The sequence below is a fragment of the Martes martes genome, assembly GCF_963455335.1.
Source record: "Martes martes genome assembly, chromosome: 10".
Taxonomy (NCBI): Eukaryota; Metazoa; Chordata; class Mammalia; order Carnivora; family Mustelidae; genus Martes; species Martes martes.
The window spans coordinates 87,509,833-87,527,045 of NC_137898.1; the positions used below are offsets into that span (position 1 = coordinate 87,509,833).

The following is a 17,213-nucleotide window of genomic DNA, read 5'->3' on the forward strand; positions in this document are numbered from 1 at the left end:
GAATTTACATCTAGCTGTGTCAAGGTGGCTACTGTACATCTCTCCCCAACTCTGTAATTAGGAACATTTGGCTGGGAGCTTGAAATTGGCCATGGTGGAAATATTTACACTACAGAGACAAATGCTACAAACCAGGGCTTTTCCTCCCAGAGAGCCCATTGTTAACCATTTACCAGCACACCACGGCTCAGTTCTCTTTCTTCTTGAGACCCACATTAAAAAGCCTCAGAAACATGGACAGCTTCAGGGGAAGGTGGGGAAAAAGCAGGCACAACTTACCGTAGCTTTACATTCTGGCCTGTATAGGATTCATACGGCTTCTCCACGTGGGTGAATTCAAAGTCGAAGGCCTGTGATTGGCTAATTTCTCCGGGCCGGGCCAAATCCTTCACCAGGGACACAAACTCATGGTGGTTCCCACGGTCGTAGTAGAGCTCTGGGGAGAAAGCATCAACCTCTACTACCAGACCCCAAGCTACACAAGGCTTAGCAAGGAGGCTCCAGGATACAGGATCCCCTCTTCTGAGAGACAACCCTCCCACCCCCCCATCCCCCGCGCAAAACGAACTCCCCCAGCCCTTATTTTCGACTGCCTTTATTTTCTTAATTGCGCTTCTTCACTGCATTCTCCATATACTGATCTCCTTTCCTCCCCACTTTCCAAACACTCCAGTTTTACATGGAGAAATCCAGTGGCACAGTAAAAACCCAATATAACCCTGCTTCAGCCTATCAGGGCAATACCTCAGTGAGAGCTGTATCAGGGGAACTGCTATCAAAAATACTACATTGCTTTAAAAACATTTCTAAAAATATTTCTAACTTCTGAATGCGTGTTCATAGTTCTTTAATCATATCATCCTTATAATAACCTGAAGTAGCTAGGACAGGCCTTGTCACCCATTTAACAGAAAGAAACTGAGGCATACCATGGTCAAATATTGGCTTAGAGTCTCATTGCTGGCTGCAGGGCTCAGATTAGAGCAGATTTACTGCTAGAATTAATCTATTTCTATGACCTGGTGCAAAGGGAGTAATAACATTACACTTTGTAAGGTTCTGTAAGAATTAGAGGAAGTAATGCAGGTAAATGACTCAGAATAGTACCCAGTTGATAGCAAATACTCAAAACATATTAGCTGCTAGTTGTTACGATCCTTCAAAGAGGAATCTACATGATGCAGAAATTTTAGTGTTATTCCCTCCAACTAAATGGGGGGGGGGAGTCCTCAACTTCAGTGAGCACCAAAATCAATTGGAGGGTTTGTTAAAACCAGATTACTCAGTCCTGCTGTCTGGGGTGAGGCCTGAGACTCTGCATTTCTAATAAGCTCCCAGGGGATGCTGGTCCTGCTGGCCCAGGGACCACACTTCGAGAAGCACTGCTCTAAATTTATCCTCCTCTGGAAATAGTTCTGGCATCCGAATCTTAATTATAAGTTCATGCTATCAATTTATCCTCTATTATTTTATGCCTATTTGTACTCTACTATTTAAGTGTTAACTCTTCTATACGCATGGTCTTTAGAGTTAAGGCCTAGTTCCTGGCACCCCCTCAGTACCTAGCCGTGCAGAGAAAACACTTAGTGCTGACTGTGAGTATACAAGGCCACATAACAGTCAAAGCACCATCTCTCGGGCATTTCTGGGCTCCAGTCCTATGCGAGGCTACAACCTTCGACAGGGTAGATCAGAACTAGATCCAGTAGAGTGCACTCAGTACTACTGCTGTCGGCTGCTTGGGGACAAAGAAACGGGTCCACAGAGAGGAGTGTCGGAGACAACGGCCTACTAGGCCAGTTCCCATATCTCCAGAGCACAGCAGACGATCTCTCTCAGGGACAACCTGAGCATCAGGGCAGTGGGACAGAGCTGCATTTGTGTGGGTCCGCCTCAGGTAGCACAAGGTCTGAACCCCGATTAGGACTGCATCTTCAGGCCCAAGAAATGAAGTGTCCAGTCCTGCCCCAGGGGAGAAACATGCCCAGAAAGAGAAAATGGTTTCAGATAGTGCTTTCAGTCTGAGTGCAAAATCAACCCCTTGCTGCCCTAGCAGCTGGTCCTGACAAGCCTATTCCATAGGGAGCCTTTTTTTTTTTTTTTTTTTTTAACCCCCGACAGGGAAGCATTCTAAAGCAGAGTGGGCTCTGTGCTAAGATTCTTCCAAGTCACGAAGGCGGCATTAGTGTGGTTTAATCCCAAACTAGTGCTGCCACTTAAGTATGAACTTACACTATATTTTCTAATTACAGTTTATTGCTGATTTCCTATATAGTTACACTTTGATCCACTTTATATTGCAAACAACCACCTTCTCTTCAAATATTTAATGGAATCAGTGGCAGGCAACATTCTGGGTAGTGAGTAATAATCTACAAAGTCACTAAATGGGAGATCACACTTACAACCTATAGAGGGAAAGGACAGGAAAAGGTGAACAATCCATTGCTTCTATTTTGAAATCCAAAAACTGTGGCCCCCAGTAAATGTAAGGAAGTGCAGTGATCAGGTAGGAACAGAACCACTGCAACAAGGGCTCTCTCACTTACTCTCACTGGTCCATTGCTACCAAAGTCCTTGTTGACGGTCCTGACACCTGTGTGGGAAGTGACCTCTTAACTGGTAGACCTGGTATCTTAGCTCCCAAGCACTGGATTCTGGCCATAGTTTCAGGGGACAGAAGCAGGCAGAGCAGAGCCCCAGTGTCCATTAACTTTAAATGAGAAATCCAGAGTTGAAGAGAAGGTTGGAAAAATACACAACTGTGATCACACATACCAAAGGCAACAAGAGAAACAAAACCGAGAAGGACCCAAGAGCGCTCAGAGAGCAGATGGCCAGCATCTGAGAAACCTAGCAACGTTATGCCTGACCTAGCAGGGGCACCTGGCTGTGGCCACCTTTGGCAGGAGAGGTCCTTCCCTGCATAGTGTCACGTTCTCCCTAGTGCTTTTCCTCCTAGACACATGTTAATATCAGCTCCTGCACTAAATGTCACATAAGAGTGGCAGTGTATAGTCTGAGTGGAGCTGGACTGGGCTTTTTAATTTATAACTTATAAGCCATTTCCAATGCTCTTGCAAACATTGTGGTGGAAAGGGGCAGAAATAACAGCCATACTTTGCTATTTGCCAGAAAGTTTGGTTTCCTCTCATATAAATTAGAACAGAAACTACAAGGCTGTTTTAGCAAGAGGTTGGGCCATCAAGAGGTTATAAATTGCCTGTATTTTATCCCAAAGATGCAGTGACAAGTTATCCCTGGTTCTCCCCAACCTCCAAAGCCCTCAGCAACCAGGCATCTCAGGCTAGAAGTAGGAACTGACCATGTTTTTTATTAAGGTAACTTCCCTGTCTTGAGCCTCTTTCTTGATCCAACAGGAAGAAGTGACTTTTGTAGTCAGGATGTTTTCATGATGAAACTTGCCACCAACGGCTGAGGGATGAATCTGCCACTTTGTAAGGAAATTGAGCCAGCTCTGCATCACAGGGTCATCATTTGAGGCAGCCTGAAACCTGTTACTGGGCCGGAACCATGTTTGATCCAAGCTTCATGCAGGTCTTAGAAGAAACATTAAGTAAGCAAGGCCAAAAAGACCTCCAAAGAGCCCCGTTCTGATTTCCCCAGCCACTATCTGCTAACTGGAAACCCAATCAAGATCATGCTGGCCACATCCACTCCAATCTCCTGCACCCTAGTATACTTGCTAGAGCAGTAATGCCTCTGGGCTGCCCATCCCCAGCAAGACACAGCTCAGCTCAAGCCCTGCAACAACTCACTAACAGGCCAGAATCAATTCATTTAATTTCGATGTGTCTTTTACATAGCTTTTCATGGGTTAATGAAATAAAATACAGAAACTCTGGAATTTTTAGAAGTACAGGCTTGCAGCACCTGGGTGGCTTAGTCAGTTAAGCATCTGCCTTCAGTTCAAGTCATGATCCCAGGGTCCTGGGGTTGAGTCCTACATCGGGCTCCCTGATCAGTGGGGAGTCTGCTTCTCCCTCTCCCCCCAGCTTGTGTGCTCTCTCTCTCTCTCTCGTTCACTCTCTCTCTCTCAAATAAATAAATAAAATCTTTAGAAGTACAGGCTTGACTGGTACTGATGGGTTCAGATCCACACAATGGCATTACTTTTTTTTTTTTTTAAGATTTTATTTATGCATTTGAGAGAGAAAGTGAGCACCAGCAGGGGTGGTGGTGGGGGAGGAGCAAAGGGAGAGGAAGAAGCAGACTCCCAGCTGGGCAGGAAGCCCTGGACATGGGGCCAGATCCCAGGACTCCAAGATAATGACATGAGGGAAAGGCAGATGCTTAACTGACTGAGCCACCAAGGCGCCCCCAGTGGCATTACTTTAAAAAAAATTACTTAAAAAAAAAATCCAGATATTATCTATTTGGTTTTGGAGGACAGGGGTATTCATATCTGCCCTCTTTTGTAACTCTGACCTTCTAATTACCTTTGGTTTATTTAATCCCATTACTCTCTAAGATGGCCCAGCTCTGCCTTATATCATGCATTACAGTTCCCCAAATGAGTGCAGCTGAAAAATGGTCTCTTCTAACAATTAAAAAATTCCCCCCCATGCTTCTTATCTACCACATTGCATTTTTCTAAAATGTGGGCCATCCCATGCTAAAGTGACATGGGAGAAGCCCTCCCCACACATTTGTTAGCTTTGTTACAACAGACCAAGCCATTGGAAAAAGCACACTAGATGAAGGAAGAAACCCAATGTAGCTCACAAACTTACTAAGGGTAAGAGAAAACATAGACAATACAGGTGAATAGATAAGACCTTCCTATACTCTTAGGGGGCAACATTCAAACTGCAACATCCAAGTAGTTGGTGTAGAACTGAGTGAATCACGGTCCGACGACTCTTATTTTCTCATATAAAGGGAGAAATAAGCCTCAGGTTGGCCTAAGAAAGTGTGATCAAAGCAATGTGCAACAGCAAATAAACAGCTTTAATGTTTCTGTGCCCTAGTTCCCTTAGGGAAGAGGCTGCATGGGTGCCTGCTTAGGTGAGTCATCTTAGTTCTCAGTGGCCTAGAGTAATGGCCACACCTAGCTTTCCAATGCCTCTACCACAAGCGCCAGAGGAAGCCCTCCCTCGTCACAGCAAGCCGCAAAGCAAACCTGCACTCCCCCTTTCCTTCATTCAAGTAACTTTGGTTTATCTAGGAGGAGTTTAGAAAAAAATCGAGAACAGCTTCTGTAAATTCCTAGATTTGACCAGGTATCCAGTTAGCAAATATTTATCAAGCATCTACGTTGTGTTAGCCACTGAGGCTAGAGATAAGTCACCACACTGATGATGAACTGAAGGCAGTCCCTGGTTTTCAGGGACTCAGAATTTAGTGAGGAAGGCAGACCAGAAAAAAAAAAAAGTCACAAGTTTGTCATATCCTGTTTGAAAAGAGGTATTAATGAGACCTGCGGAAGAAGAGTGGAAGGAGGGCTTCAGTCAGCCTGGGGATCTTGGGGGAAGCTGTCATGTTTGCTTCCCCAAACATGTTTGCTGGGCACTTTAAGAATGGGTAAAAGCCTGAGTGGAAGGGCAGACCTTGTAGAAAGATGTTCACATACAAAGGGAAGATGCCTAAGATTCTAGAAAGAACATATTTTGATGATACTATAAGAGGTGAGGGTTACAGGGTAAGGGAAAGATGAGGCTGGGGAGAAAAGCAGGGCTGCTCCAGAAGGAGCCAGGTACAATTTTGCCCTGTAACCAATAATAAGCTGAGCAAAATTTTAAGGAGAGGACTGACAATGTCAGAACCGTTTTTTAGAAAGTTCAATCTTACAGAAGGTGAACTGAAAGATGAGGAAAGCAAAGGCAGGAAGACCAGTTAGGAGGTAGCCACAAAAAAAAAGATAATAAAGGCAGCAGTATTGGCAAGAAGAGGAAGCACAGACTGAAGATGTATTCGAGAGCTGTTGGGAGAGCAGACTGGGAGTGTGGGAGGAGGAATTAGTCTAAGATGACTTCCAGATCTTTGAGGCTGAGTGTGACATAGGCCACAATGGAGCACACAGGACAAGTGGGGCTGGACCTGAAGCAGGGAAAGAAGGAGGTTTCTGTTTTGGATGTGTATTCGGGTGGAGAGGTGCCTAGCAGGCAGTTGGAGACACAGGCATGGAACTCAGTAGAGAGTTCAGGTCAGGACAAAGAAAGAGGCTGGGAGTCATCAGAATATAAAAAGACACAGAAGTTATGGGTGCAGATAAGACTGCCAGAGCAAGTTACAGAGAAAAGACAAGAAACAAAAGTTACGCATGTTCCTGCCTACTTCTAAAACCAAGATTGGAACAGGAGCTTTTCTGAGAAGGGTCCAGAGAGGTCCAATGCAACAAAAAGCTAAACAGTTGTCTCTGCAAGGACTCTGTGTAGAGTCCCTTTCACAGGTTTCCACTTGGGCTAACATGCCGTTTGGGAGAAGACAATGGAAGGCAATGGGGGGAGGCAGATAAGTAGACCAAAGGGAAGGCTAACCAGGTCCAAACATTCCCCATGGACCGCCTGCACAGGAATCGGGGTGACTACATGGTGACAAGTTTTAAACATCTAGTGCCTGGAAACCTCTTGATGGGTCAAGCTTAACAGGGAAAGAGAAAATGACAATAATCATCTTAACTTCCTTTTACTGAGTACCTATTATGGTACTCAGACCTGCACATCACTTATATTATCTCTAGTCCTCACAAGACCCTAGCAAAGACTGTTCTATTATAAACGGAGCCCTATCTAATTTAAGTCACCCTGTCTGCATGACCCTCAATCATGTACCAGGCTGTCTTTCTAATGAATACACAAGTGGGACAAATATACTTTCATCAGGAGGAAAAAGAAATTAATCATAAGGATAAGAAGGTTAATTACATAAAGAACTTGATTTTCAAGCTGTGGAACTGTTCCACAGAAGGAAGGAAGGTGGGAAGGAAAAAAGAAACCAAATCCAAGAGACTATAGTTTATAAGAACATTTTTAAGTTAAAATGGAATTCAGTGAGGAAGGTGGACAGAGACTAATGATATCAACTTTCTTATTCTCATATAGCAAGACCCATACTGTACATCATCACTCGCAGAGCCAGACATAGGAGCCTGACCAAAGCTCCACCCACTTCATTCACAGTCAAAGAATGCAACGAAGGAGAAAACCACACAACCACAACCTCGGCAAAGCTATTCGCTAGCCTTGCTCTGGTGCCCTGAGATCAGTAGACTGTTGACACAGATCGACCATACACTGCATGAAGCATTATGCCTTGACAGCTCAACATTCTTCTCATAAGATTTTGTCATCCCTGTATTACAGGTGAGAAAGCTGAGGCTCAGAGAGGCACACAGCTTGCTCAAAGTCACAGGGTCAACAATAGCCCATGGTGCTCAGAGGCTCAGGAAGAGTTATCAATGGAAGCTAAAAGGTTGGGAGAAAACCCAGCAGGGATGATGATTCAAGGAGTTAGACAAGAAACAGGGCAGGGCAGGTACAGCAAGCAGCTCCCTCAGCTTCCCTTTCACTTAGACTAGAGGGAGGCTTTGACTCCATTCCCCCGGAACAGCTCATTTCACAATGCTGGGTAAGGGACATTCTGGTTATCCTTCACGTACTGATGTGGTATCACCACCCCCTGGAGTGATGGTATAAGACACAGACTAAATGTGCCTGTTTACATTCATATTACAGAGCCAAAGAATCCAAGCAGTAAATTTAAAACTACTACTTGAAAATGGCGTTGCTAAGCAGGCAAGCACTTCTCGACTATCTCATACCTCATGCTTAGCGCAAAATGCTTTGGATTCATCCCGTCTACCAATAGTCCTTTACTATGGGTGATTTTACTCTCCAGGGACATAAGGAAATATCCCAAGACATCTTTGGGGGTGCTATTTGGGGGTGTTTCTGGTACATGGTGGGTCAAGCTCAAGTTAATATCCTGCTAAATATACTGAAGCAATGAAGAATTATTAAGGCCCAAAATGTAAACAGTACTGCTGTTAAGAAACCCTATCCAAGCTACAGGCAGGAGAGTAGAGGGTATGAAACTCACTCTTTAGCCCTTTTCTGATACATAAAAGGCTACTCAAATTCCGGATTTAAAATAGCAAAAAAGTTTCCTATATGATCAGCCAGTCTTTGACCTAATTTTATTTTCTCAAATATCAGAAGCAAATACTTCAGCCGGAGCACTGGCCACAAAGACTCCTTTTTCCAGGATTCCTCCTACCTGTGCCAGTGTTTCCTGCCCCTGTAAAACAGGAGAACAGATTCTTTGCTGTGCTCTTAGGATATGAGAGAGAGTATTTAACTAGTTTTCCCAGAAAGTCTGTAAGAACAGGATCATACAGGCAGCCTGTGCTACAGGAATGAATCTTTAGCCAGAAGTTTTTTTCAGCCCACATGAGTATTTACTGTGAATCCACAGTGTGACCCAATGATAAAGACCATTTATTTCAGAAGTACCTGAGAGTTTTTAAAAACACAAGACTTCAAATAGTCTTAGAATTAGAGACAACTCCATTTTGACTGGCAGCTCCCAAATTTTCTGTATTCTTACTGCCTTTTACTGTCTAGTTTTAATTATTAATAGTTATGTTGGAAGATTGTTAGAGCATTGAGAAATTTTGATCATTTAATTTTGGACTGAGAAGGACCTTTTTTTTTTTTTTTGGTCTGTAAGGAGGAAATTAGTCAACTGAAAACTAGCATTCTAATGAAGAAGTCTTAGAAACACAGGCTAAGTAGACAGAAAGACAGAAGGCTGCAGGGCTTCTTTCTCAAAACAGGTCCAAGGACAGGAGATCAGAGCTAAGGCCAGACAGAAAGGTGGTGAGCTCTCTCCCACATCACATGTGAAAGAAAAAGGGGGTGGATGGGAGTAAACTAAGTGAGGCACAGAGGACCAGCTTAACTTGGGTCTGACAGCTGTGGGTGTGCAGACAATAGCAAAAGCAGGGCTGGAGAAAGGTCTTCCCCTAACAAACCCACCTGCAGGCTACCGCAGGAAGGTTTCACTTGGAAATCCTGGAGGCAGGAAGCAAAGCTGAAAGCATGTTTAAGGGACAACTAGGGTATCCCAGGGCAAGGTGCCCACAACAATGATGCTGTGGCAGGGATGCTCCCCGTCGCCCTCGGCCACCCCTACCGCCCTCGCGATGCGCTGTCACTTTTGGCAGGGAACCCGTCAACACAGGGGTAGTCGCCGGCCGGCGGGCCTCACACTGCAGTGGCCAAGGGGTTCCGACAGGCCTCACCGGAGCTGGGCCCGGAACCAGCCCGCTCCCCCGCCCCCGTCGGTCTCTGGCCCGGCGGAGGCGGCGGGGGAGGGAGGCCCCGGGTGCCCACTCACCGATCTGCCCGATGAACTCGATCTTGATGCCCTGGTGCTCCAGCCGCTTGTTGGGGTTCTTGAGTGCGAGGCTCACCTTCCCGGACACCGTCTCTCCGTCGTAGAAGAGGAAATATTTCTCCTTCTTCCCGTCCTCCGTCTTGTGCTCGGCCCGCTTCCTACTCTCGGCATCGTTCAGCAAGATTTCCACCTCCACGCTCTGCCCGAAGCCGAAGAAGCTCATTTCACCGCCGGGCCGGGCCGGGCCGGGCCGGTCTCGGTTAGAACCTCTCCTCTCTGCGGGGTAGGAGCCCTAAGCGAAGGCCGGAGGGCTGGACGCCGGACCCAGCTCTCTGCCAGACGGGGGGCAACGGCACGACTCCCGGCTCCACGGGGAGGGGGCAGGGCCCGCTGCAGCACCCTGGGTACCAGTGCACCGCGACTCGCCAGTCCCGGGCGAGTCCGAGCCGTCGGCGGCAGTGAGGGACTAGGGCCGGCAATGCAATTAGAGGGGGGCAGTACACAGCCCGGGCGTGCGTGGCCGCTGCCGCCCACCGGGTGGGGTGCGGCGCTGAGCAGCACAGCGAGCCAGCCCCGGCCTCTGGCGGTGCAACGCACGGAGGTGCTTCCGCGGCTTCAAGCGGGGGTGAGGAGGAGCGGAGTGGGGGGGTGGGGGCGCAGTCTCCAGCCCCGACGCTTCGGACGCCACGCGCATGCGTTCGCCTCTGCCGCTGTGGCTTTCGCCACTCGGCCCCCCAACCGAGGTGTGCTCATTGCGCATGTGCACTGGTAGACTGCGCGGCCTATCTTTCCCTTAGTTGACATGGCCGTTACAGCCTTTTTCCAGGATCCCAGGCCAGAAGTCCCATAAAATTAAAAGAACTGCAAATATCCTTCCTAGGTGCTTTGCTTTGTTTTCCTTTATTGTTTTAGTTCGGTAAACATTAGGCTACCATACACATTCGAATATATACAACGTTCGAGTGCTGTCTGACGGGGTAAGGGTAGCCCTTTGACACGCACGGGAAATGTCGCTTGACAGAGGGGCGCGGGGGAGCAAAAGTGACATTTAATACAGGAAGGATCCTGTCTCAAGTTCTCTTTACAATGTTCTCCCAAAATAAGGCGAGAAAGACTATTAAGCTTTAATTTAATAGTTGAACCCCACTTTAAACGGAAACCTAAAAAAAAATCACCCCGTGGAACGTTGGGTCGATCGCAATCCTTGGCCCGCCCCATTCTTTGCGCATGCGGCAGAAGTCCCTGCTGATTGGATAATAGAGGGAAAACTGCTGGGTGCGACGATTAGTCGGTGGGAAATTCCCCACATTGTGATTGGTCCACAGGAACGTCTCGGAGCGCGCGCGGGAGCGAGCTTTGAAAGTTGACCACCGGGGAGGCTAACCGGTTCCTGAGCAATAATGGTGGCGCTGCCGGGCCTTGGGAGCGGCCTGCAGCCCTGGTGTCCGCTGGATCTCAGCTCTGGTGAGAAAACGAGGCGTGAGTCTCGGGGAGGCCAGGCTGTGGTGCTTTGCGAATGCGGTGCTCCTCTGCCCGGGCCTGGAGTGGGGGTGGGGCGCTCGGCTCTCAGCAGTCTGGGGTCTCCAGGTCTGTGCATTCCAGGACAGTGGCGAGCCGGGTGTGGAAGAGGGGGTCAACCTAGTGAAGGATCAGGAAAAAGAGAGCTTATATGGTACGATCTCTTTTAGTTCTTTTGCATGTTTTCTCGGCCTTCCCTTGTTTATTCTGTAAATCCTCACTGGCTGTCTCATCGAGTTCTTTGGTTTTAAAATAGTAAATCTGGTTCTTCGTTCAGACTTATTTCCTGAACTTCGTGTTCGTTGGTTTAAATGGATGTCTCACAGGGACCTCAGACGTTACATGCGTGAAACTGGGGTTCCCAAAGCCAGTTGTTGGTACCAGCCAATCCACAAACCTGGGAGTCATGGCATTCCTTCTTCATCCTCACTGCTCACAGCCACCGGTTGTCCTCCCCTCAGAGATGTCTCTCAGGTCCTCCTTGCTCCTTTTTCTGATGCTGCTGTCGAGCAGCAAGCCCTCACGATAGCCAGCCTGTATCCTAGCCGTTTTCTCATGCCAACTCTTTCAGCCTATTCCCTACACCTCTACCAGGATCACTTTTGAAAACACAAACGTGACCCTATCAAGTCTTTAAGCCTTCAGTGTTTCTCCTTTATTTCTTAAATAAATGACCAAGTCTTTGGCATGCCCTGTAGGAGGGTTCACCACTCACTGCAGTCTTCTTTTCCAAAAGCATAACCTTTGGAGTCAGAACTGTGGGATTGGCTCTTCAGTTTAGCATCTCTGTATCACGGATCAAGTTGCTTAACCTTGCTAAGCCATAGTTTTCTTACATGTCAGATGGGGATTATAATAATATCTACCTCACAGGAGTTTTGTGAAGATTAATTTAGTACCTGGCACATAGTAGCTGGCGAATAAATTCTATTTACTTATAGCATAAATAAATACTAATAATGACTCTCACCTTTCACACTAAGGCTCAGTGTTAAAACTATTTTGTTTATTTTTAAACAGGCTATACTTACTTTCTCTTTGTTCTCTCTGTCTGGAATGCTTTTTTACATTTCTTTCCCAAATAAACTCCTACATTTAGGTCCAGTTGAAGCAGAATCATCTCTCCCACTTCTTTTAACCTTCCCACCTCCTCCATAATATTTTCTTCTATGCTCTCTAGTGTTTTACATACCTATTACTGTTTTAACACTGATCTATCATGAAAATAATAAACGTAAAAAAAAGATAGTACCTATCATTTATTGAATTTATTAATTTCCTGACCAGATCTTTTTTCTTTTCTTTGGGGCTTGAGTAGTTGTGATCCAAAAATAAGATCTGAAATATTGGTATGTGTTTAAAAATATGCATATAAGATAAATGGGAGAATATGAGGGAAAAAGAGGCAGGAAAAGATGCAAGAATATTTTTAGGAAGAGGATTGTATTTGTTAGGAGAATGATTAGGAAAGAGTGAGTGAAGAATTAAGCATGTTAAACAGTTGCCTCAGGTGTCCCTTTGTGCTGCATACTTTCTTTGGGTTTATTAACTTGATTGTAAGATTTTCACAAAGGGACATCTAAGGCAATCTTTTATTAACCTCTCTTTCTTCTCCAGATTGAATTATGGAAAAGCCATATCGTTCAGTGTTTTGAAGTGTCATTCAGATCTAAAAAGTGTTTTCTTTCTTGGTATTTTTAGGTGATGATCAATCTCATAACCAGCTGCCAGTTCTGATTTTAAAAAAGATTTTTAACATTTCCTGCTCTCTTTTAATTATGCTCAACTGTATTGTATGTTTAAATGTGAGTTGTGATAGTAAGTTCTCCTTTTTTTTTTTTTTAAGGTTTTATTTATTTGACAGAAAGAGAGAGAGAGAGAGACAGCAAGAGAGGGAACACAAACAGAGGGAGTGGGAGACAGAAAAGCAGGCTTCCCGCTGAGCAGGGTGCTGATGTGGGTCTTAAATCCAGGACCTGGGATCATGACCTGAGCTGAAGGCAGACCCTTAACGACTGAGCCACCCAGGCGCCCCAAGTTTTCTCTTTTTAAATATACTTAAAATCTAAAGGTTATTGATGTTTTACTTATTATAAAAACGTTTTATTTAATTGCATTTTCCTACTAGAATGGGTGGACACAGTATGGGAACTGGATTTCACAGAGACTGAGCCTTTGGATCCCAGCATAGAAGCAGAAATCCTAGAGACTGGATTGAATGCATTCACAAAACTATATGAAAGTGTTTTCCCCTTTGCTACTGAAGAACATGGATCTACAGAGGTAAAATAAGTAAATAAATAAAATTAAAAATTAAGCCAGTTGTCTTTAGGTGTCAGAAGTGGAAGATGAAAGTCATTGTAATCTGAAGCTTAGCCTTTTTAGTATACAGTTTATATGGAGTATGATAAGAATAGCATAGAGAATGTGGTTCATTTGTTATAAAATTGTAATGGCTAATAGCTAAGTCAAGTGGGAAGATTACAGGTTCAGTTTAGGCTTTTGAACATGAAATTCTGTTAGGCAATTCTTAGGGATATGTAATAGGTCACTGGCAATGTGAATTGGAAAACTAGGAAAGAAGTAAAAATTCAACCACATAGATAGGAAGAGCCATCTGAATCAAGGGGATAGGTGAAGTGCAGCGATGCATGAGGTCAGTGGGGAAGAGAAGAGACAGGACAGGACTGAGAAAGCTGGTTCAAAGTGATGTGCAGGCAAGCTGTCAGAGTGTGGTGAGTGTTGATATGAAGACTAGGGAGTAGCCAGGCATCAAGTGCTGTAGAGGTCATGGGCAGGCAGAGTTCTGACACAAGGAAGTTGGGGCAGAGATGATTGGATCATCATTGGTGACCTGCAGGGTCACGGTTATAGGTGAGTGGAGTACAGCTGAAGTGGCGTTAGGAATGAGGAGGTGACTGCTATAAAAGTAGGAGGTGATTTCTTCTGGAAGTTTCAGGTGAAAAAAATGCAGACTGCTCATAGGATTCTAAATATGCTCTTCTGTAAAGTGGCACGTGCTAAGCAGTGTGGCTAAGCCAAGACATTACCTCCCATTTTCCCTGTCTACAGGAAATCAGAAAGTACAAGGTCTGATTTCTTGAACTTTAGTGGGCCCAAGTTTTTTTAAAGGTACTCCAGGATAAACCATATTTAGTTGCTGGTGTGTTTGGTTTATAGAAATAACCCATTTCCTCTTCATGTGTTTAATTGGCAAAACATGGAGGAATGATACAATTAATAAAATTGTGATTTATAGTCGCAGGTGTATTTCCTTTCTAACCTAGGTCACTTCTAAAGTCTGCTGAGGGAGAAACTTTCAGGTATTTCTTTTCCTGTTCCCACTGCCCATAGAGCATTTAAATTTTAAGTAAATGGCTTTGATTTCTTCAGTTAGTAATTAGAGTGATAAATGGTTTTGAATACTTTTAATATAGAGGGGTAAACTATAGTGTTTACCCTTTAGGGGTAAAAAAAGTGTTTGAGTAAACACTAATATAAGGTGCCCCAAAGGTCTTAGTATAATTTTTAACTATGATAATTTCAGAAATATATATGCTTCAAACCTATCCCCAAATTATTTTTGAAAATTTGATTATTTATGTTTCTTATATACTAATTTATCTTTGTAATTTTGAATACTACATTTTAATTTTTTTGTTTCAGTCCCCTTGAAGATTTATAATTAGGAGCCAGGTTGGTTTGTTCTTTTTTTTTTTAATGAGATACTAAATACTTGCTAAAATCAAATAACAAGAGATTTTCCCATTTCTGTAATTCTTGGCTTTTATGTCTCTGCCTCTCCCCAGAGCATTTGGACCTTCTTCATTGAGAACAGTATTTCTCACAGGGCACTGGTGGCATTGTTCTATCACTTTGTTCAAACAGTCCATAAGAAAAGTGTCAGCGTGCAGTATCGACAATATGGCCTTCATGCTGCTGGGCTTTATTTTCTGCTGCTGGAAGTACCAGGTATGTATATTTGATATGATGGAATAAATATACTTTTGTTTTAAATTTTTACATTGTTTTGACCCCTTACATTTTGTTTTCTCACTTCTAAAATGGAGCAATAGTAACCCATCTCATAGTTGTTCTGGTGATTAAATGAGAGTATGTCTATAAAATACATGGCATGTTACAGGTGTTCAAGAAATATCTTTCCCTTGTTTCTTTTTTTTTTAAATATGGTGTGTCTGTAACCTAATGCAATTAATCTGAGAGAATTAAAAGCTTGAGGAGGGGAATTATTTCTAAGCTACAAGAGCTCCATTCCCACCCACCCCCACCTAGTGTAAAAAACTGATACTGCCTGCTCATCTCCTGACTCCCTGTCCAGACTGAGAAAGACTGGGGAGTCATTGTGTTATATATAATCTCTCTCCTATGCAGATATGAAAAAATACTTTAAAACCATTCTAATAAAGAAAGCATGAGAATAGCTAGTAATGCTTGATGAAGGAAAGCACAGGAAAGTAGTCTATGAGCATTGTTTTACTTCCTTTATTGTTAGAACACTTAGGTGGCTGTTCCTCCTGTGAGCAGTAAGAGTCTCTTCTACCCATCCCAAACCCAAGGCAAGAGAGGATGGTACATAGAGGGGGATGTAGCTGGAGAACCTAAAGTTACTGTTTGTCATTTTTTATATTTATTGTCATTTGTATATTTATATTTATATTTATTGTCATTTATAATAACTGTTAAGGATAATGATTGTTCCATATGATTTGAGGAATAGTAAAAAGACATATAAAGCCTTGAACATTAATTTGTATTATTGTTAAAGCCCCAGGGGTGCCTGGGTGGCTCAGTGGGTTAAGCCTCTGCCTTCGGCTCAGGTCATGATCTCAGGGTCCTGGGATCGAGCCCCGCATCGGGCTCTCTGCTGAGCGGGGAGTCTGCTTCCCCCTTTCTCTCTTTGCCTGCCTCCCTGCCTGCTTGTGATCTCTCTCTCTGTCAAATAAATAAATAAAATCTTTTTTTTTTTTTTTTTTTAAAAAGCTCCCAATAATGACTTCTGAAGTGAGTTTCTAAAGACTTTCTTCTTCTTTTTTTTTTTTTAAGATTTTATTTATTCATTTGACAGACAGAGATCACAAGTAGGCAGAGAAGCAGGCGGAGAGAGGAGGAAGCAGGCTCCCTGCTGAGCAGAGAGCCCAATGCGGGGCTCAATCCCAGGACCCTGGAATCATGACCTGAGCTGAAAGCAGAGGATTTAACCCACTGAGCCACCCAGGCACCCCTAAAGACTTCCTTCTTGCTAAACAGTATCTCAGTTGTAACTGAGCTGTCTTACAGAAAAGTGGTAGTTTTAGGAACCCACTTTTGTTCTTGTCTTCACTTGTTAGATCCAGTTCCTTCTGATTAAGGTGGAAATGTATGCCAAAGTGAAGAGTGTTGTTCATTATAGGCTACTTGCAGCTTTCCAGCAAGTGGTGTTCTTGCCAGTTATCTTCTGTTTTTAAATGTTTCTGCATTATGGTTGCAATGCTGTTGAGACTCAATTTTTAATCACAGTGTGCTCTTTTTCAAGATTGTTTGGTTAGGGGCGCCTGGGTGGCTCAGTGGGTTAGGGCCGCTGCCTTCGGCTCAGGTCATGATCCCAGGGTCCTGGGATCGAGCCCCGCATCGGGCTCTCTGCTCGGCAGGGAGCCTGCTTCCTCCCTTCTTTCTGCCTGCCTCTCTGCCTACTTGTGATCTGTCTGTCAAATAAATAAATAAATAAATAAATCTTAAAAAAAAAAAAAAAAGATTGTTTGGTTATTCTGGGTCCCTTGCATTTCCATGTGAATTAAAGGAGGTGCATGTCAATTTCTCCCCAAAAAGGCTTCTGGGATTTTGACAGCACACTGAATCCGTAGATCAGTTTGAGGAGTGTTGCCATCTTAACAACATTAAGTCTTCCAATCCATGAACACAGTCTATCTTTCCATTTATTTTGTTTTTCCCTCATCTGTTTCAATATTTTATACTTTCCAATGTACAACTCTTGCACTTACTCAGTAAAATTTATTCCTAGGGCGCCTGGGTGGCTCAGTGGGTTAATAAGCCTCTGCCTTCAGCTCAGGTCATGATCTCAGGGTCCTGAGATCGAGTTCCGCATTGGGCTCTCTGCTTGGCAGGGAGCCTGCTTTCTCCTCTGTATCTGCCTGCCTATCTGCCTACTTGTGATCTCTCTCTGTCAAATAAGTAAAATCTTAAAAAAAAAAAAAATTTATTCCTAAGTATTTTATTCTTTTCCATGCTATTGTAGATGAAATTGTTTTCTCAGTTTCATTTTCAGATTGTTTACTGGTAGTGTGTAGAGGTACAATTTACATTTATTTACTTAATAT

General features: G+C 44.1%; 2 protein-coding genes across 2 annotated transcripts in view; one reads left to right on the forward strand and one right to left on the reverse strand.

The window, feature by feature from the left end:
* VPS26B (VPS26 retromer complex component B) overlaps nt 1–10,093 on the reverse strand; it is a 22,734-nt gene extending 12,641 nt beyond the window's left edge. The window contains exons 1-2 of the mRNA XM_080817030.1: nt 9,361–10,093; nt 280–436 (exon numbers count right to left, since the gene is read on the reverse strand). Of these exons, the coding sequence (XP_080673156.1) occupies nt 280–436; nt 9,361–9,583 (380 nt within the window). The 5' untranslated portion in view covers nt 9,584–10,093. The remainder of the gene's footprint in view (nt 1–279; nt 437–9,360) is intronic.
* Nucleotides 10,094–10,694: 601 nt separating this feature from the next.
* The window catches only part of NCAPD3 (non-SMC condensin II complex subunit D3), a 75,887-nt gene continuing 69,368 nt past the window's right edge, over nt 10,695–17,213 (forward strand). Inside the window, exons 1-3 of the mRNA XM_080817829.1 lie at nt 10,695–10,824; nt 13,007–13,161; nt 14,688–14,850. Of these exons, the coding sequence (XP_080673955.1) occupies nt 10,761–10,824; nt 13,007–13,161; nt 14,688–14,850 (382 nt within the window). The 5' untranslated portion in view covers nt 10,695–10,760. The remainder of the gene's footprint in view (nt 10,825–13,006; nt 13,162–14,687; nt 14,851–17,213) is intronic.